This window comes from Balaenoptera borealis (genome assembly GCF_965194805.1).
Source record: "Balaenoptera borealis genome assembly, chromosome: 7".
NCBI classification, from domain to species: domain Eukaryota; kingdom Metazoa; phylum Chordata; class Mammalia; order Artiodactyla; family Balaenopteridae; genus Balaenoptera; species Balaenoptera borealis.
Window position 1 is genome coordinate 56,263,012 of NC_138864.1, and position 15,577 is coordinate 56,278,588.

Here is a 15,577-nt window from a genome sequence, read left to right on the forward strand (position 1 = left end):
AATATTCAGTGCCAAAAGCACACTGTTCACTGTTAAGATTTGCAATTTAAACCCAGTTGGGAGAAGTAAAAGGTTCTTGTAATTTGCCTATACTGTATTGCACTGATGTAGTGGCTTTCATTGATAATTAAGTTCCAAAAATATGAGTTAGAGTGTGTGAACAATGGAGGAAAGCTAACCTTTCTATTATAGCCTTAGCTCTTGACTTCTTGTATTTAAGATTACAGATGCTCCATTAAATCGATTTTGTGTTTAATCTCCTCTTTAAAAACAGTGAATGCAAGTCCCCAACTTTCTTCCCTTTGAGAGAACCCAAGTATTTGACAATGAAACCTACAAGGCTCAAACCAGATGATTAACACCGCCCACTGGGGATAAGAAAACTTTAGCATGTCTCTTTTTTGGGCGTTTTCCTCAACTAACTCTCACTGGATTAGAATGTCAAAATACATTTCACACTAGATTTTCAAATAAATTTTTTGGAGGAATCAGATTTGAGAGTGCAGGGGGTGCATTTAAAATGATAAGATTAATTATGTTCCCTTTAAATACATAGATATGCTTTTAAAAAACAACAGAGAAATTTTCAACAGTAATGTGGCTTTTTAAAAAAGTTTCATTCCAATATCTTTTCTGCTTACCTAGTTCTTGTGCCCTGTTTTAACACTCTTAGGTCCCTCGGTAAAATATAAAACAAAAATATGAAGAATATAGGACGGAAAAAAATAAAAAATTTATAAAGAAAAGCAGACAGGAGATTGTCTTTATACCAAAAGGGAATTACTTGATCCCCTTTTGAATTTGTGCGGTAGCGGCAGGACCCATCTCTCTGGTTCAGGCTTTCAGTGTGGGGAAATGACCAGCTGAACTGTGGCGTTCACATCTATGCAGCCTCACTTTCTCAAGCACCACTGGCGCTAGGATTACACTGCAGCATTTGGTCAGTCTCAAATTTAGAGCTTCTGGCAAGAAAATCCAATTCATACTCGATGTACAGCTTACCTTCAAAAGAGGTAAGACTGCCTTGGCAGTGAGAACACAAGCAGTGCATCTGGGAATCCCTATGGAAGATCCTCTCCCCACTTTACAGGAAGACTGGTGAGGAAGGAATGGTGTGTAGCAGTGATTCTCAAGTGCGGTACCCGAATCTGCAGCTCAGCATCACGTGGGAACTACTTGGAAATGCAAATTATCCGTCCCCACCCCAGACCTACTTAAGCAGAAGCTCTGGCGATGGGGCCCAGCAATCTGCGTTTAACTAGCCCTTTGGGTGATTCTGATGTATTATCGCTGACAGAGAAACGAGAATATAAATTTTCCAAAGGAGCTTTTACATCCAGTCGGGTCAAAACCTGGAGGGGGAGGCGAGCGGAGCAGGAGGTTCAACTACCGCCCGGGTGGGATGGGTCCCAGGCCCCCTGACCTGTCCGCGACCCCCTCCCGCACCCCTGCGGCCCCAGCGGCGCGGGGTGGGGGGCCACCCTGCCCCGGCCTCACCGCCCACCTCCCTCCGCCCCCAGGCCGCGCCGGCCGCCCAGCAGGAGTCAGGTCGACGGCCAGGGCGCGGCGGGCCCCTCCCGCGGCCGCGCGTGCCGGCCTCAACCCCCTTCCGCCCGGCCTGCCCCTTTGTCCGCCCCGAGGGCGGCACCTTCCCGCCCGCGGGGTGTGCGAATCCTCGGGGGGTGGGAGAGGAGGAGGGACCGGGGAGGGAAGGAGGAGGAGCGGGGCGGGCGACTGAGTGCCGGGGTAGGGAGCCGCCGCCTCACACCCGACTCCCGTCCCGTCTGGCCCGCGGAAAGAGGCTTCTGTGGCCGGCCCGGGAGTCCCCGCGAAATGACCGCCGCGGGGCGGAATGGTGCCTCCCCCTTGGCGGGAGCCGACGCAGCCTTCCAGGCCGGGGAGCCGCGGCGGCCGGCGGCGTCCGAGCCGGGCCGAGCGCGGAGCCGGCGGCGGCGCTCGGCGGGAGAGCGCGGCTAAGCGGAGGGGAGGGCCGGAGGGTGGGGCGGGGCGGGGCTGGGCCGGGCCGCGGCTGAGCCCTTGCGCCCGCGCCTCCGCCTCCTGCTCCGGCTGCCGCCGCAGCCCGAACCCCGCGGGCGGGCGGGGACGCGTGTGCCCCCCGGCGGGCGGCCTGCGCCCGGGGCCAGAAGGTGCGAGGCGGCGCGGGCCTGCGCGCTAGGCCGGCAGTGGCTGGTGCGCGGGTCCCGGGACGGCCGGCAAACGCGGTGGGGGCGGGGGCGAGGGGAGAAAAGAAGGGGGAGTGCATATTCTGTGACTGCTGGGTGCCGGTCTGTCAGAGATCCCGGCTCCAGGCTCCGGAAGACTGCCGGGAAGCCCGACGACCCCTCGTTTGCAAGGTCTTCCTGACCGCCTCCCAGACAACCGTCGCTCATTTCTTCCCCACTGCGACGTGTGGGGAAAGTTGTCCACTACTCACCTTTTATCCTAGAGTCCCCAAGGACAGGATACTAAGCTGACTTCTTGGGGAGCTTCAGCTCCGGGAAAGCGCTGGGCGGTTGCCACCTTTGCAGGCGGATGTGAGGGGGAGCGTCTCCTCTTCCTTCTAATCCCCCTACCCCACCCCTCGGCTATAGTCTTGGGTTTTTCCTTGCCTGTCTCCCGACCTCTTAGATGGCCACAGCACAGAGAAGGGACATGAGACCAAAAGTACCCTCTGGAAGGCAAAACACCCCAGAGAGAGATACGTGCAAGCCGAGAGCGGGAACACCTCTGCGGTTGCCCGGACAATTAATCGCGGGAACGCAGGGATCTTCGCGGCTTCCTGTGGCTACGGCGGCCTCCGCGAGCCTTGCCCCTGCGCAGAGCGTGGTGGCTGGCGATGCATTACGTGATATCCGCGAGGTTCTCCCCTCCAGCTGAGTTATGAACTTGCACATATCAGGCCTTTTTAAAGTCAACAATTAAAGTTGACTTTAATTTCCTCCCGCAGATTTCTAAACCTACAATTTTCCTACTTATTTCTGACCGTTCTGGAATTTCTGTTCTTAAATCTTAGGTACCTAAGGGGAAGGAAATTCGAATCACCGAAGCTTACGAGAAAGAACAGTTTTGACTCAGTTGGCCAATCAACAGCAAATCACCTAATAAAACAAGTTGTGCATATCTGTCTAAGGTTTATTTTGAAACTTTACATATATCAATTGGCCTATATTCAGCTAAATCTGCTAAAATCTGTTAAAACACTGAAATTGAGCAAAACACTCTTTTTAATGCCGTAATACCAAGTCAGTCAATAAAATCGATAGTGCGGTTGTCTTTTAGCAACAACAAACAATGCTTCTTTTGGTTTGACTTTGGCTTTTATTAGTTTGCTACAGGAGTTCCAATTGATAAGTATGCCAGAATTGCAGAAATCAGTTTTGTCTTCCTTTTGTTCTCTGAAGCTTCTTCTTGAACCAGAGCAGAAAAAGTTTTGAAGTGGATTCCTTAGTTCTTCCAACATTTTTATCCAGAAAGTTTCCAATAAACTGACCTTGGACAGTACTAGTCAAATCGTTTCAATTTGCAGCAACTGTTTTTTTCCAGCTTCACCGCGGTGGGGCTGAGGTGAGGCGGGGGTTATGCCTCTGTTAGGATAGGTGTCATCTTGAAAAAATTACTTCAAGTACCACCTACAGAAAAATGAGAACGTTCTGCCGTTAATAGCTGCCCTTTTGAAGGTAATGGCCATTCCATTTCAGGGCTGTAAATGTAGAGTGTAGACTCCAAAGTAGTGGGCTTTGGTCCTTCCAATGTTTGCTTTCTTCAGTGTTGATCAAAGAGCTATGTGTTTGCCTTATGAGGCCCCTTTGGAAAATGTTTTTAGAGCAATTACAGACATGACAATAATTAGTTCAGCTTATTTATCTCACCTTAAGAAACGTTGCAAAAAATTTTAGAAAGAAACCTTTAAATAAAGACAACGGAGAAGGAAAAAAGGACTATATTGCCTATTGCGGGTTAAGTGCAGACATTTCAAGAGGAAAAAGTTGGAACCTCACTCTCCCACTCTCTAAACCCTGCAGTCCTGGTCTTGTTTTGAATTAAAATGGGGCAGCAGCCTTCCTTGGTGGCCAGCAGGGTCCTTGTTATTTAAGAGGGAGAATCTTCACAGCGACGTTGGGGGAGGGGTGGTGCTAAGTGTTAGGGAGAAACCGAGCTGCAAAATGGAATTCCGTGAGTCGGTTATGTTCCGGTGAGGCGATTGTGGAAAACTGCGTTCTCAGTATCTGAGCAAACTTTATTACTTTTCCAGAATCCATAAGCAAGAATCAGGATTTTATTTCCTCTTGAGAAGTAACCTCTGCTGAGTACAGAAGTCGTTACTTGTCAAGCCTTCAATGAAAACGTGCCCCCTCCTTTAGTCGAGATGGGCGTTTCTGTCTGGATTTGGAAAGGGGACTTCGCGCGGGTAAGGTAGACGCCCTTGAACTCAAGTGTTTAGCGCATCACGTCACGAATTTCCTAGAATTGCTGTAGATATTTTATTTCCAACACCTTCTAGAGTGGGGGCGGTTTCTGCTAAGTGGGTCCCCCTCTCTGTAGGCTTGTATCCATCCTTCCCGCTAACCCAGCAGCCCTGAGCTCCTGGAAAGGAGCCTGAGGTGGCTAGCGCCTGTCTGAAGAGGGAGGAGGACTGCATAGACGTGATGCCGTAAGCAGCAGTAACCAAATTTGTAGGCTGCGTTGACGAAATTAATCACTGAGGTTCCTTCCGTTTCCATCTAGAACTCTCCAGTCACAAGCCAAACCGTCTCTGTCTTCTCAGAAGGAGGACACTGGGCATGTGAGGCTGGCCAAGACCACTGGGAAGTCCTGCAAAAATTCACTGAAAACAGGCATGAAAGATGCTCACACATGACCTGGGCGATGCGTAGGGATGAGCGGGGTATGGGGGTGTGGCGGCGCTAACCCTAATCCACTAGGGTCTGCGGGAGCGGGACTCACCCCGACGGCTGTGCGGGACCAAGCTACTCCAGGATTCACAAGACACCCTTTTCAGTGACCAATGCAGACGTCCAGTTCGATTACCACGGAAGCTCTCCAGGCCGATTCAACTTGACCCAAACGTGTGACCCATCTCTTTCACAAGGGAAAGAGGGACCCGTGACTCCCTTCACTTTGGCGGCACTGGAACGGGTAGAGCTGTGAACAACAGCTTGTGTGTGTGTGTGTGTGTGTGTGTGTGTGTGTGTGTGTGTGTGTGTGTGTGTGTAGGTGATGGCGCACATATTCGATTTCCAAACATCTTTTGAATCTGTTTTTTCCTTTGTGATTTACAAACCCAGTAAATTCCAAAGAGCTTGATGGTGTTATCAGACACCTAAATGTACGGTCAGCTTTCCTCCAAAACTGGGTTTTCTGTTTACTCTTTAGAAATCTTTTAGAAATATGTGAACTCACCATATGAATCCCCCTATAGGAATCACTCAGTCAAGAGAAATGAGTTATATATATAAAATGATTGAGGTAGATTTTTAAATAAAAAGTTAAAGTGAGGCACACAAAGAATATTCCAATATACTGTACAACCTCATTCAGGAAAGCAGATATCTTTCACGTCCCCAAAAGCATTCTTTGCCCTAGTGTCCTCAGAGTGACTTCTGATATCCCCACTTCTTAAAAAAAAAATAGAGAAAGCCTGCACCCAAGTTTTGGGTGGGATTCAATATACTAGGCAAAATATGCTCAACAGATGATAGTAGAGATGAAGCCAGAAAACAACTCCAGCTATTTAAACTGCCAAATGAGACATAAAGCTGCATTGTAAAAATCATCTGGAAAACAGGTTTTCCCATTGAAGTCGCTATGTGTTAATTACTGTGAGCTGGAAGACTGGAGATCGAACGCCTGGAAGCCGACTTTCACCCCGCATACGTAAACGGAAAAAGTGCTGAAGCGCAGCCAGAGGGCTCCTGCTCGGACTCATTGCTATGCATGCCTGGACATTAATATGTGTTCATGGAGGGCTCGTACAGTACGAGGTGTTATTTCCTTATAAAGAAACACCAGGTCTCGCTTTCCATTCTTCTTACAAAATTATTCGCATTATTTATGCTACATTGAGCGATCTAATTTCTTCGTGATAGTCAGCTAATTGCTCTGGCAGGTAATTAGAAGCGGTTTACAACGCAAAGGGCTTTTGCATTGCCCCTCGGATTATGAAGTTGCGCTGTAAATTATACCATATTTGCTGGAGAAAAATTCTTTTGAGCAAGTTCTCTTCCTGCGATCCGAGATGAAATCGGCTCCCCACCCCAGCTCCCCCTCAAACACACCCCTCCCTAGCCACCCCCACTGCCACCACACCCCCTGCTTTTCCTGGACTCAGAGTCGAATGATTCTAAAGCACGCGATTTTGTTCGTGTTCACTGGGCCGGAATAACGTGGCCATTATGGCCTGAAATGGGCCAGGTTTGAAGCGAGCTTCCTGCGCGCCTGCAATATCCAGCAGGCATGTGGGAAAAGAACGGCTTAAATGGGGACATCTGTTCAGTGCTGCTCATCTTACTCTTACAGCCAGGTCAGGTTAAGAGAATAACCTGTTCGCCACCTTTTTTTTTTTTTGTTAATAAGACTATTAGAAAAAAAAGCGAGCACACACACAAACAACACTAATTGAGCTGCCGTAGAAGCAAAGAATCAGACACACAAAGGTAGCAGCTGAGTTACAAGAGGAACTGTAAAAAATAACCATTGGGCTATTTCAGTGAAAATCTACGGGGCTGCGAGGAAAAAAAAGAAAGAAAGAAAGAAAAGAAAATTGAATCTGTGAGTTCAGAAATGCTCTCTACAAAAATGGTTTTATGTTAAGAGATTTTAAGAACTCAACAAAGACTGGTTTATTTTCAGGTTTTCATTTTAATAAAATTGATCTGAAGGTAAACGTCAATGGAAAAAAATTTTCTTACGCTTTCAAGTACTCTGAGGCCCCAACTTTTTGTTATTGGTGTTTTTTGGTCTGTGTTATCTCTGAGACAAACCCCAAGTGGGGGCATCCTAGTTTGTCCCCTGATTTTAGAAAAGCGAACTGTATCCCCTTTCACAAATATCACCCATTTGTAAACCTTGTACAATGATGTGAACACATGTGCAGTTAAACCTAGAGACCCGGTGCAGCTCCTAGATTATTTGTAATTAAACACAATTCCCAGAGTAACATTTATCTTCCCGAAACTGCGATTGCAATTGTCACCCGTCTGGTGGAGACGACGGGGTAATCTGGGAGCATTACCTCCTCTAGTAACAGAACAGAATGAAAAGAAATCAATATTGTTGAGGATAAGAATTTAGTAGTTTTTAACTCTGCGTGTTAGCTGTGAGAAAGTGATATATAATACCAAAAGAGAAAACATTCTAAACAAATCCACTCTAGGAAAAAATCAGGGACAAACTTGTCTGAATCTCTAAGCCTCTCTCCTTCTCCTGCCTTGCACGACAAAAATACACAAACACACACACACACACACACCACCCCCAAATGAGCAAACTCTCTTTTCCCTACATGTGTTTCCTTCATTTACGTGATGAAAGAGAAATATGAAGTGCTGTAGAATTAATTATCAATTTCATCTGTGGGCTGTCAGGGAGATGAATACGACATATACCATAGAGTACACGTCTGCCTGTAGACCTAGCACACGATCATATTAACATACTATGAGGATATGAACATTATGCATGCATACAACAAATAAGGAATTATGATTTTTCTTCCTTTACTATAGGAAGAAATACCTATTTGGGTAAATATCTTCATATATTTCCTATCTATGAATTTACCAACACATTCATATGATTGATATACTGGAAAACTCTCCCTTGTCTCTGAATATATGCAATTTGAATGCCCTAGCTAAAGGGAATCAAAGGATGTAATATCCTAAGTTAGATGAGTCTCTTTTAATTAAAATGTCCCTAACTTTTGAATGTTTCAAAGCGTCAGAGAAAAAGAATAAATATTAAGCAGTGTGATGGTGGGGAGATCGAGTCAATTATGAAATAATGTGCTTTCTCAAGCAGTCCTATTGATTTAAAGAGTCACCAAGGCAAGGCTTTGCATCCAGCCGGAGATCCTATGCAAGCAGATCAAGAGTCACTACTGCTTCGCTGTGGTCAACAAATGCATCCAATTAAGCAGTACCAGGAAAGTAAGGACTCGGCTGTAAATGTGGCCGGATAGTTTGAAACCGAATAGCCTCACTAATAGGGGCTATTGTTCAGTATGGAAGTTCCCATTTTCCAATCAGGAAAATACAGCCCTCTCTGGGCTCTGGCTGACTGATCCCTTCCCACCTACAGCTCAACAATCTGCCACCAGCGAGGGGATTTTATTACCTCCCTTCCCAGGAAATGTTAGGCAACTTCCTAGTAAAGCTGCCCGAAAGCAGGAATGGACAGCAAAAGGGCACTCCTCAGGAATCCACAGGTCCATGCCTGGCCAGATTTTCTTTTCAGCAGGAAAGAAACTTTGACTAGAGAGCTTCGGGCGAGGAGACACCCCCAACCTGGCCCAGACTGCTCCTCCCCGCAGCCGCCGGCGGCGCTCGGCTCTCTCCCCAGCCTTCTTCAGGCTTTATTTAATAGCCAACGAGTCCGCGCACGAGGTCCCCGCACAGTGGCCGGGGATTGGGGGCTGTCTCCCTATTTGGGGAGAGGCACCCACCAGGGCACCTGGGTCTTCAGCGGGCACTGGCCGGTCAGCTTCCAGAGCTTGCGCGTCCCTGCCAACGCTCAGGAAACCCAGATGCGAAGAGCCCGGTTTAAACGTACCCAGCAGAGACGTGCGCCTATATAGTTCATGTGTAGTTTTTTTTCCTATTAGGCTTTTTGAGCGCTGTGTATTTACCAGACCACACTTAATACGTTCAAAACCTTATTTGGTGTAGATGTGTGGCCGGACACTTGAAAGCCTGGATAACTTTGATGTTTTCAACTATAAATCCCCACTTGTACTTAATGGTTACAAATGGTTTTATTTACTTGTTGTTCTATCTACACATTTTAATCTATTTAACCAAACAGCAGAGGCATATTTCATTCCCCACTCTCCGAAAAGGAAAAGCAGGGATCAAGGCCTCTAATTTTTTTTTGGACCTTCCATTTCTTTGGTTGTGAAAGCGTAAGAGCTCCAGATCGCAGCATTGATTAGTCTTCAAACCCGGCTGCAAAAAAGCTCCCCTTCTCCACTCCATCTAAGGAGATGTTGATGTATATTGTAGCTGCAAGGTGTTAGATATACTTGAGCAAGTTGTTCCCAGGATGTAAATTAGGTCCCAAAAGCTGTTGTCCAAATCGAAGAAACAGAGAAATTAATCTGGGAGACTATCCATCATCACCGGTAATAAAGAGAGCGACATGGATGAGACAGATGATATGATTAAGGGGCTGTGGTCGTTTTAATTAACTTTTTGCTGTCCTGTAATGATCAAACTGGTCACCAGACCCGGTCAATAAGCATGTTAATATCAAACAAATAAAACCAGGGATGATTAAAAACCTCCTGGTTTATTAAATTTGAAATTCAAATGAAATTTATGCTGCAGATGCATACAGAATGCTAATAGATTTTAGCTTTATTGAAAGTGGATCTCACAGGTTTGCAAGAAACAGCAGAATATCCATCTACCCCTCTCCCTGCCAGCACTTAAACTTCATATGGGGTGGGGAAACTTCTAATTAATGTTAGAAAGCCTGCACTTCCTGTCTTTCTTCCCCTTCCAAACCTCCATATTATTATGGTATAATACTCAAGAGCAGTGATCAATATCACCAAAGGTAAACTGAACTGGATGTGCCATGAAATGCTTTGCTGGACAGGCTCTATCTACAATGGATTACAGATGTTCCCTCCTGTGGGCGATTCAAAAATAATAGAGTCACTTCTGCAAAGTAGAGAAAGAGCTGCTATTAAGACCAGTTTCATTGAAACCAGAAGCAAGATTATTGTTGTTTTAAGTTTTGGTCAATTATATAATTCTCTTTGTCTTTCCTTTTAAATTCTGCTGTCTTATGCCTTATGACAAACACTAACCACTTCTTTTGGGGTGGGGGGGTAGGATGAGAAAAGACCTTTGACACTACTACTATAAAACAAACACCTAACTTAAAAATGGGAATAAATGGAATACACATATACATGAAAACATAAATATATTTTTTCATAATGAAGAAAGATGCACGTGCAAACCTTTGTGAAAATCTGCTGCAAGCCAACCTTATGCAAACTGAGAAAACCAGTATGTTCATTAAATCCATACCAACACTGTGACCCATTGTTATAGGCAGAATTACATATGATTCTAAAGTGAATTTATATAAATGAAATCTTAGAAGTAGATACTCAAAATTGTAATCACATGATGCTGAGTTTTTCTAATTCCTAGCATTTTTTAAGGAAACAGTGGTTAATGCCTCTGTTTACTCTCAGAATCAGCATTTAACTTTTCAATAGTCCTGCCTCACTTCCTACCAGATAGAAGGATAAAAAGAAAAAATAAATAACTATTCATAGAAGAGAGTCTTCCCTCAAAGCTTTTTTTCTCCACCTTTGAGGATGATGGTATTGATTAGAATTAAACCCCAAATTTGAACAACTGTATATTAGGTTCTTAAAATGAATATCATTATAGAAAGAGACCAAAGCAATGAAGTTAATTCTCTTTTATTTGTTAAACAGAGTTCCCTCCTTTCCCCCACCCCTTCCTCCTTCTGGGCTGGCCTGTCACGCCTTCTCAACACGCTAAAATCATTCAGAGTGGCTTGCAGGGAGAAACACGACATTTATGGTAAGCGTCAGCCTTCAGAGAAAGAAAGCAGTTCATTAATTTACTTCACACTTACTTCAAAGTATAAGAGTGTACCTTACCCCCTTAATCAATAGATATATATGATATACAGTCAATATCCCAACACTGTTAAAAAGGGGTCAGAAACACACACTCTCATACCACAAACATCAGCCTCAACTCTGCTCCATGAAACACATGCTACAACCTGACTTTGGAGTTCAGTAAACCCCAGGAGGATTTTTTTTTTTTTTTTTTGACGTCTCCAGAAACTGTGACATACTTGAGGAAGGTTCAAAAACAATAATAAAATTAACATGTTTCTCCAGTCAAAACAAAACACTTCTTTCAGCTAGTATCATTTTAATCAATTCCGACTTAAAATTAGATTTCTGGGAGCATTTGCAACTGCTTAAAAATGTGAATTACTTTTTTTAAACATATGAATATTCAATAGGGCTCCAAGGGCTGTGGACTTTTTGTTACACTGGTATGGTGCTTTCTGTAGTTTATGATGTTCCCTTGTGGTGGCAGTGAAATTGTAATTACATTTCTGAAGGCAACTAATAACACAAATGGCAAGCAAGTTCTAAAACCCACCAAATTTGAACTGTCTATTGACATGCATACACACTCATAGATATCTGGCCCAAACGCCATTAGACACAGACGCCTCCATACATGTGGACCACGATTTGTCAACAGCTTGTTTCTATTCTCAGATAAATAAAACTCAAAGATTTCAATCAAAATCCTGATTTTTTTTCCTCAGAAAGAGGCGGCGGGATTTCCTGCGAAAACTCCTAAATTCCATAAAACGCTCAATTTCTCACCCCCAGAAAAAACAATACTCTCCCACCCCCTTCTCTATCTAATCCTTTTGTATTGAAATTTACTCATCGCCACGGGACAAACACACCCTCTCCCCTAGAGTGAGACTTGCACTTCCAAAGCCGAATCCCACCTCAGAAGAAAAAAAAAAAAAAGCTACCGCAGCAAAGTAACAACTCTTTGACGCAGGCGCACACACGCCCTGACTCTGAAAAATACCCCTCAGCCTCCCTAAATTTCTACCCTTCGGCTGTAGAGCCAGGAAAGGAGAGGAAGGTATTAATACGATTTTCTTTTAAAATGTAGTGATAGTATCCATGAAATTAAGAAAAAAAAAATCACTCAAGATTTGAGCTCCAGGAAACCAGAGGAAGTTGGAGACAGTGATAGCGTTTGTGAATATTTATTTATTCAGCCTCACTCAACTTCGCAGTTTCACTCTTCAAATCGCCATGTCTTTCTTTTACGTATGTGCACTTTACTGCACTGTTCCCGTTCTCCACCCCCAGTTCTGTGGCACAGACACACACAAGCACACACGATTCCCCCCTTCTCTCTCACACATTCACACAGCCTTCGTCTCTCCCACATCAAGCGGACACACACTCATCCGCCCTCCCCCCCTTTTCACACAAACACCCATATTCACACTCCTTCCTCTCCCCCCACACCAAACACACTCAGACACCACCTCCCCCGCCCACGCACACTTTACTGCACTGTCCCTCTTCTCTCCCGAGGTTTGTCACTCACAGTTACACTACACTCACACCCTTCTCCTCAACACTTTACTGGTCCGTCCCTCTTACCCCCCTTTGTCACACATGCAGCTAAACTGTCACTCACAACCCCCTCTCCCTCTCTGCACTGTCCCTCCCCTCCCCCCGTCACTGTTACACTGCCATACTCTTGCCCCCAACCTCCCCGCATCCCATCCCTCAGTCTGCACTGTCTTCTTCTCAGCTTGGTCACACTCGTACACAGTTACACTGTTATACACACACACAACCGCTTTGCAACACACACGCAGTCACCCGCGCCGCTCTCGCTCCAAACACCACCCCCCCCCACCCCCCCGAGGCGGCCGGCGGCGGCGCCGATGACCTCACGGCGCGCGCGCGGCGCGGCCCGGCGAGGCCGCAGATTGGCTGGCCGCGCCTCCGCGGCACTTCAAAGCCGGAGAGGGAGCTACAATTGTGGTGGAATGGGCGGAACTGATCATTGTATTGCACACCTCTAAAAAAACACACTGCCTCTGATTTATCAATATAAAAAAGATCCTCTGAGAGGAGGAGGGCACTTTTGTGTGATGGCAACTTCACTTCTAGGGGTGAGTCTCAGGATTTTCTCTTGCTGGTTTAATTAGTTTCCTTTTATTGCCGATCGGAGGGGGTTAAAGTCGCCCCGGCCAGGCCACGGGCTATCAGTCTCTATTGAGAGCTTTTTTTCCCCTTTAAATACAAGTGAGTTTGGAGAAAAGAAAGAGGGGGAGAGGGGGGCAGAGTCACTTTTTTCAGAGCAGGAAAAGGTTCGAAGGGCATTTAGACAAGCCACCTCGCAGCGCCCGGCCTCTCCCCGCCCGGGAGACGTGCGCCCAGCCCATTTTACGTGCGACGATTTCGGGGGTAAAGAGAGCAAGTTTTTCCTCCTGGGCAAACTGCAGATCTTCCCTCTTCCCCTTAGAAAATTCCGCAGCCCGCCTTGTCTTGCAGGTACGTTGAACCCGTCTCTCCCTCTCTTTCTCTTTTTTACTATTGTAGACTTTTTTTTTTTTTCTTTAAAGAAAATCAGGAAGAGCGAGCCAGCCCTATAGTTTGACGTCTTTTGGCCTGGGAGAAACAACCCAGGATGGGTTTCTGGGGACCGGAACAGGATTTTCAAAGCTCTTCTGTGGATTACAGGGGTAGCGCTCTTAAAAGCAATCCAATGGTTTTTCCCCAGGCTTCTCCGCAAAGGAATCTTCCTTCCTCCCCAATCTGGACTTTTTGCTTGCTTGTTTGTTTCGAAGTGCCTGGGGCCTTGTGTGCACAAGAGTGTTGTTTTAGCTGAGAATACTTGTCAAACTCTTCTTTAGCATGGCGCTTTGCTCCCGAATCAGACGCCGGCAGCCAAACTTGTCCCCTCCCGTAGGGTAGGAAGCAGCCGGGCGCCGGGGCTGTTGGGGGAGCCAGGTGAGTTGGTGGCGCCGCGCCGCAGCGAGAAATGGGGTGCAGTGGGGCGTTTTGGAGGCTACCGGAGGACTGATGCACATTTCCTTCCTCCCTCCCCCACCGGCCCTTTGCCCACCTCCCCTCCCCCACCCCTTCTCCTCTCCTCCTTCTCTCAGGAAGAACCGAGGTTGGGATCGACTCCTTTGGCCATGCTTGCTGCTACCTGTAATAAGATCGGCAGCCCCAGCCCGTCTCCCTCCTCCCTCTCGGACAGCTCATCTTCCTTCGGCAAAGGCTTCCACCCCTGGAAACGTTCCTCGTCCTCCTCCTCCGGCAGCTGCAACGTAGTGGGCTCCAGTCTCTCGAGCTTCGGCGTGTCGGCCCCCTCCAGGAACGGCGGCTCGTCCTCGGCCGCGGCGGCTGCCGCGGCGGCTGCGGCTGCGGCTGCGGCCCTGGTGACCGACTCGTTCAGCTGCGGCGGCTCGCCGGGCTCTAGCGCCTTCTCCCTAACCTCCAGCAGCGCCGCCGCCGCCGCCGCGGCAGCCGCCGCCGCCGCCTCCGCCTCGAGCTCTCCCTTCGCAAACGACTACTCGGTGTTCCAGGCCCCTGGCGTGTCGGGGGGCGGCGGCGGCGGGGGCGGCGGCGGCGGCGGCTCCTCGGCGCACTCGCAGGACGGCTCCCACCAGCCAGTGTTCATCTCCAAGGTGCACACCTCTGTGGACGGACTGCAGGGCATCTACCCGCGCGTGGGCATGGCGCACCCATACGAGTCGTGGTTCAAGCCCTCGCACCCCGGCCTGGGCGCCGCCGGCGACGTGGGCTCGGCCGGCGCCTCCAGCTGGTGGGACGTGGGCGCGGGCTGGATCGACGTGCAGAACCCGAACGGCGCGGCGGCGCTGCCCGGCTCGCTGCACCCCGCCGCCGGGGGGCTCCAAACCTCGCTGCACTCGCCGCTCGGAGGCTACAACTCGGATTACTCAGGCCTGAGCCACTCAGCCTTCAGCAGCGGCGCTTCTTCACACCTGCTCAGCCCCGCCGGGCAGCACCTCATGGACGGCTTCAAGCCGGTGCTGCCCGGCTCCTACCCGGACTCGGCCCCGTCACCGCTGGCCGGAGCTGGGGGCTCCATGCTGAGCGCGGGGCCGTCTGCGCCGCTGGGGGGCTCCCCGCGCTCTTCCGCCCGCCGCTACTCCGGCCGTGCCACCTGCGACTGCCCCAACTGCCAGGAGGCGGAGCGGCTGGGCCCGGCCGGGGCGAGCCTGCGGCGCAAGGGCCTGCACAGCTGCCACATCCCGGGCTGCGGCAAGGTGTACGGCAAGACGTCGCACCTCAAGGCGCACCTGCGCTGGCACACGGGCGAGCGGCCCTTCGTGTGCAACTGGCTCTTCTGCGGCAAGCGCTTCACGCGCTCCGACGAGCTGCAGCGGCACCTGCGGACCCACACCGGCGAGAAGCGCTTCGCCTGTCCGGTCTGCAACAAGCGCTTCATGCGCAGCGACCACCTCAGCAAGCACGTGAAGACGCACAGCGGCGGCGGAGGCGGCTCGGCGGGGTCAGGCAGCGGCGGCAAGAAGGGCAGCGACACCGACAGCGAGCACAGCGCCGCGGGCAGCCCGCCCTGCCACTCCCCGGAGCTGCTGCAGCCCCCCGAGCCCGGGCACCGCAACGGCCTGGAGTGACGCGCACCCCGCCCCTGCGCCTCTCGCCTTCCCCCTCCCACCTTGGTCCGCTTGGGCCCTGTGGATCCTGGCCTCAGTTCCAGCCTCTCTACACTGCACCCTGCTCACTCTCTCTGTCTCTTTCTGTCCGTGT

At 48.9% G+C, this 15,577-nt stretch overlaps 1 protein-coding gene and 1 long non-coding RNA gene across 6 annotated transcripts in view; one reads left to right on the plus strand and one right to left on the minus strand.

Moving 5' to 3' along the window:
• LOC309631769 overlaps positions 1-4,932 on the minus strand; it is a 551,953-nt gene extending 547,021 nt beyond the window's left edge. The window contains exon 1 of the long non-coding RNA XR_014246515.1: positions 2,435-4,932. This is a non-coding gene — a long non-coding RNA (uncharacterized lncRNA). The remainder of the gene's footprint in view (positions 1-2,434) is intronic.
• Positions 4,933-12,790: 7,858 nt separating this feature from the next.
• SP8 (Sp8 transcription factor) lies at positions 12,791-15,569 on the plus strand. Of its 5 annotated transcripts, XM_082398447.1 has the most exons (3): positions 13,253-13,327; positions 13,690-13,786; positions 13,942-15,569. In XM_082398447.1, exon 3 carries the CDS (start codon positions 13,975-13,977, stop codon positions 15,442-15,444), a length of 1,470 nt encoding a protein of 489 aa, XP_082254573.1. In that variant the 5' UTR covers positions 13,253-13,327; positions 13,690-13,786; positions 13,942-13,974; the 3' UTR covers positions 15,445-15,569. The 5 variants fall into 5 exon arrangements, with proteins under 5 accessions (XP_082254571.1, XP_082254574.1, XP_082254575.1 ...); XM_082398445.1 differs by lacking the exons at positions 13,253-13,327; positions 13,690-13,786 and adding an exon at positions 12,791-12,945; XM_082398448.1 differs by lacking the exons at positions 13,253-13,327; positions 13,690-13,786 and adding an exon at positions 12,791-12,945 and having other exon boundaries at positions 13,946-15,569.
• Positions 15,570-15,577: the final 8 nt, after the last annotated feature.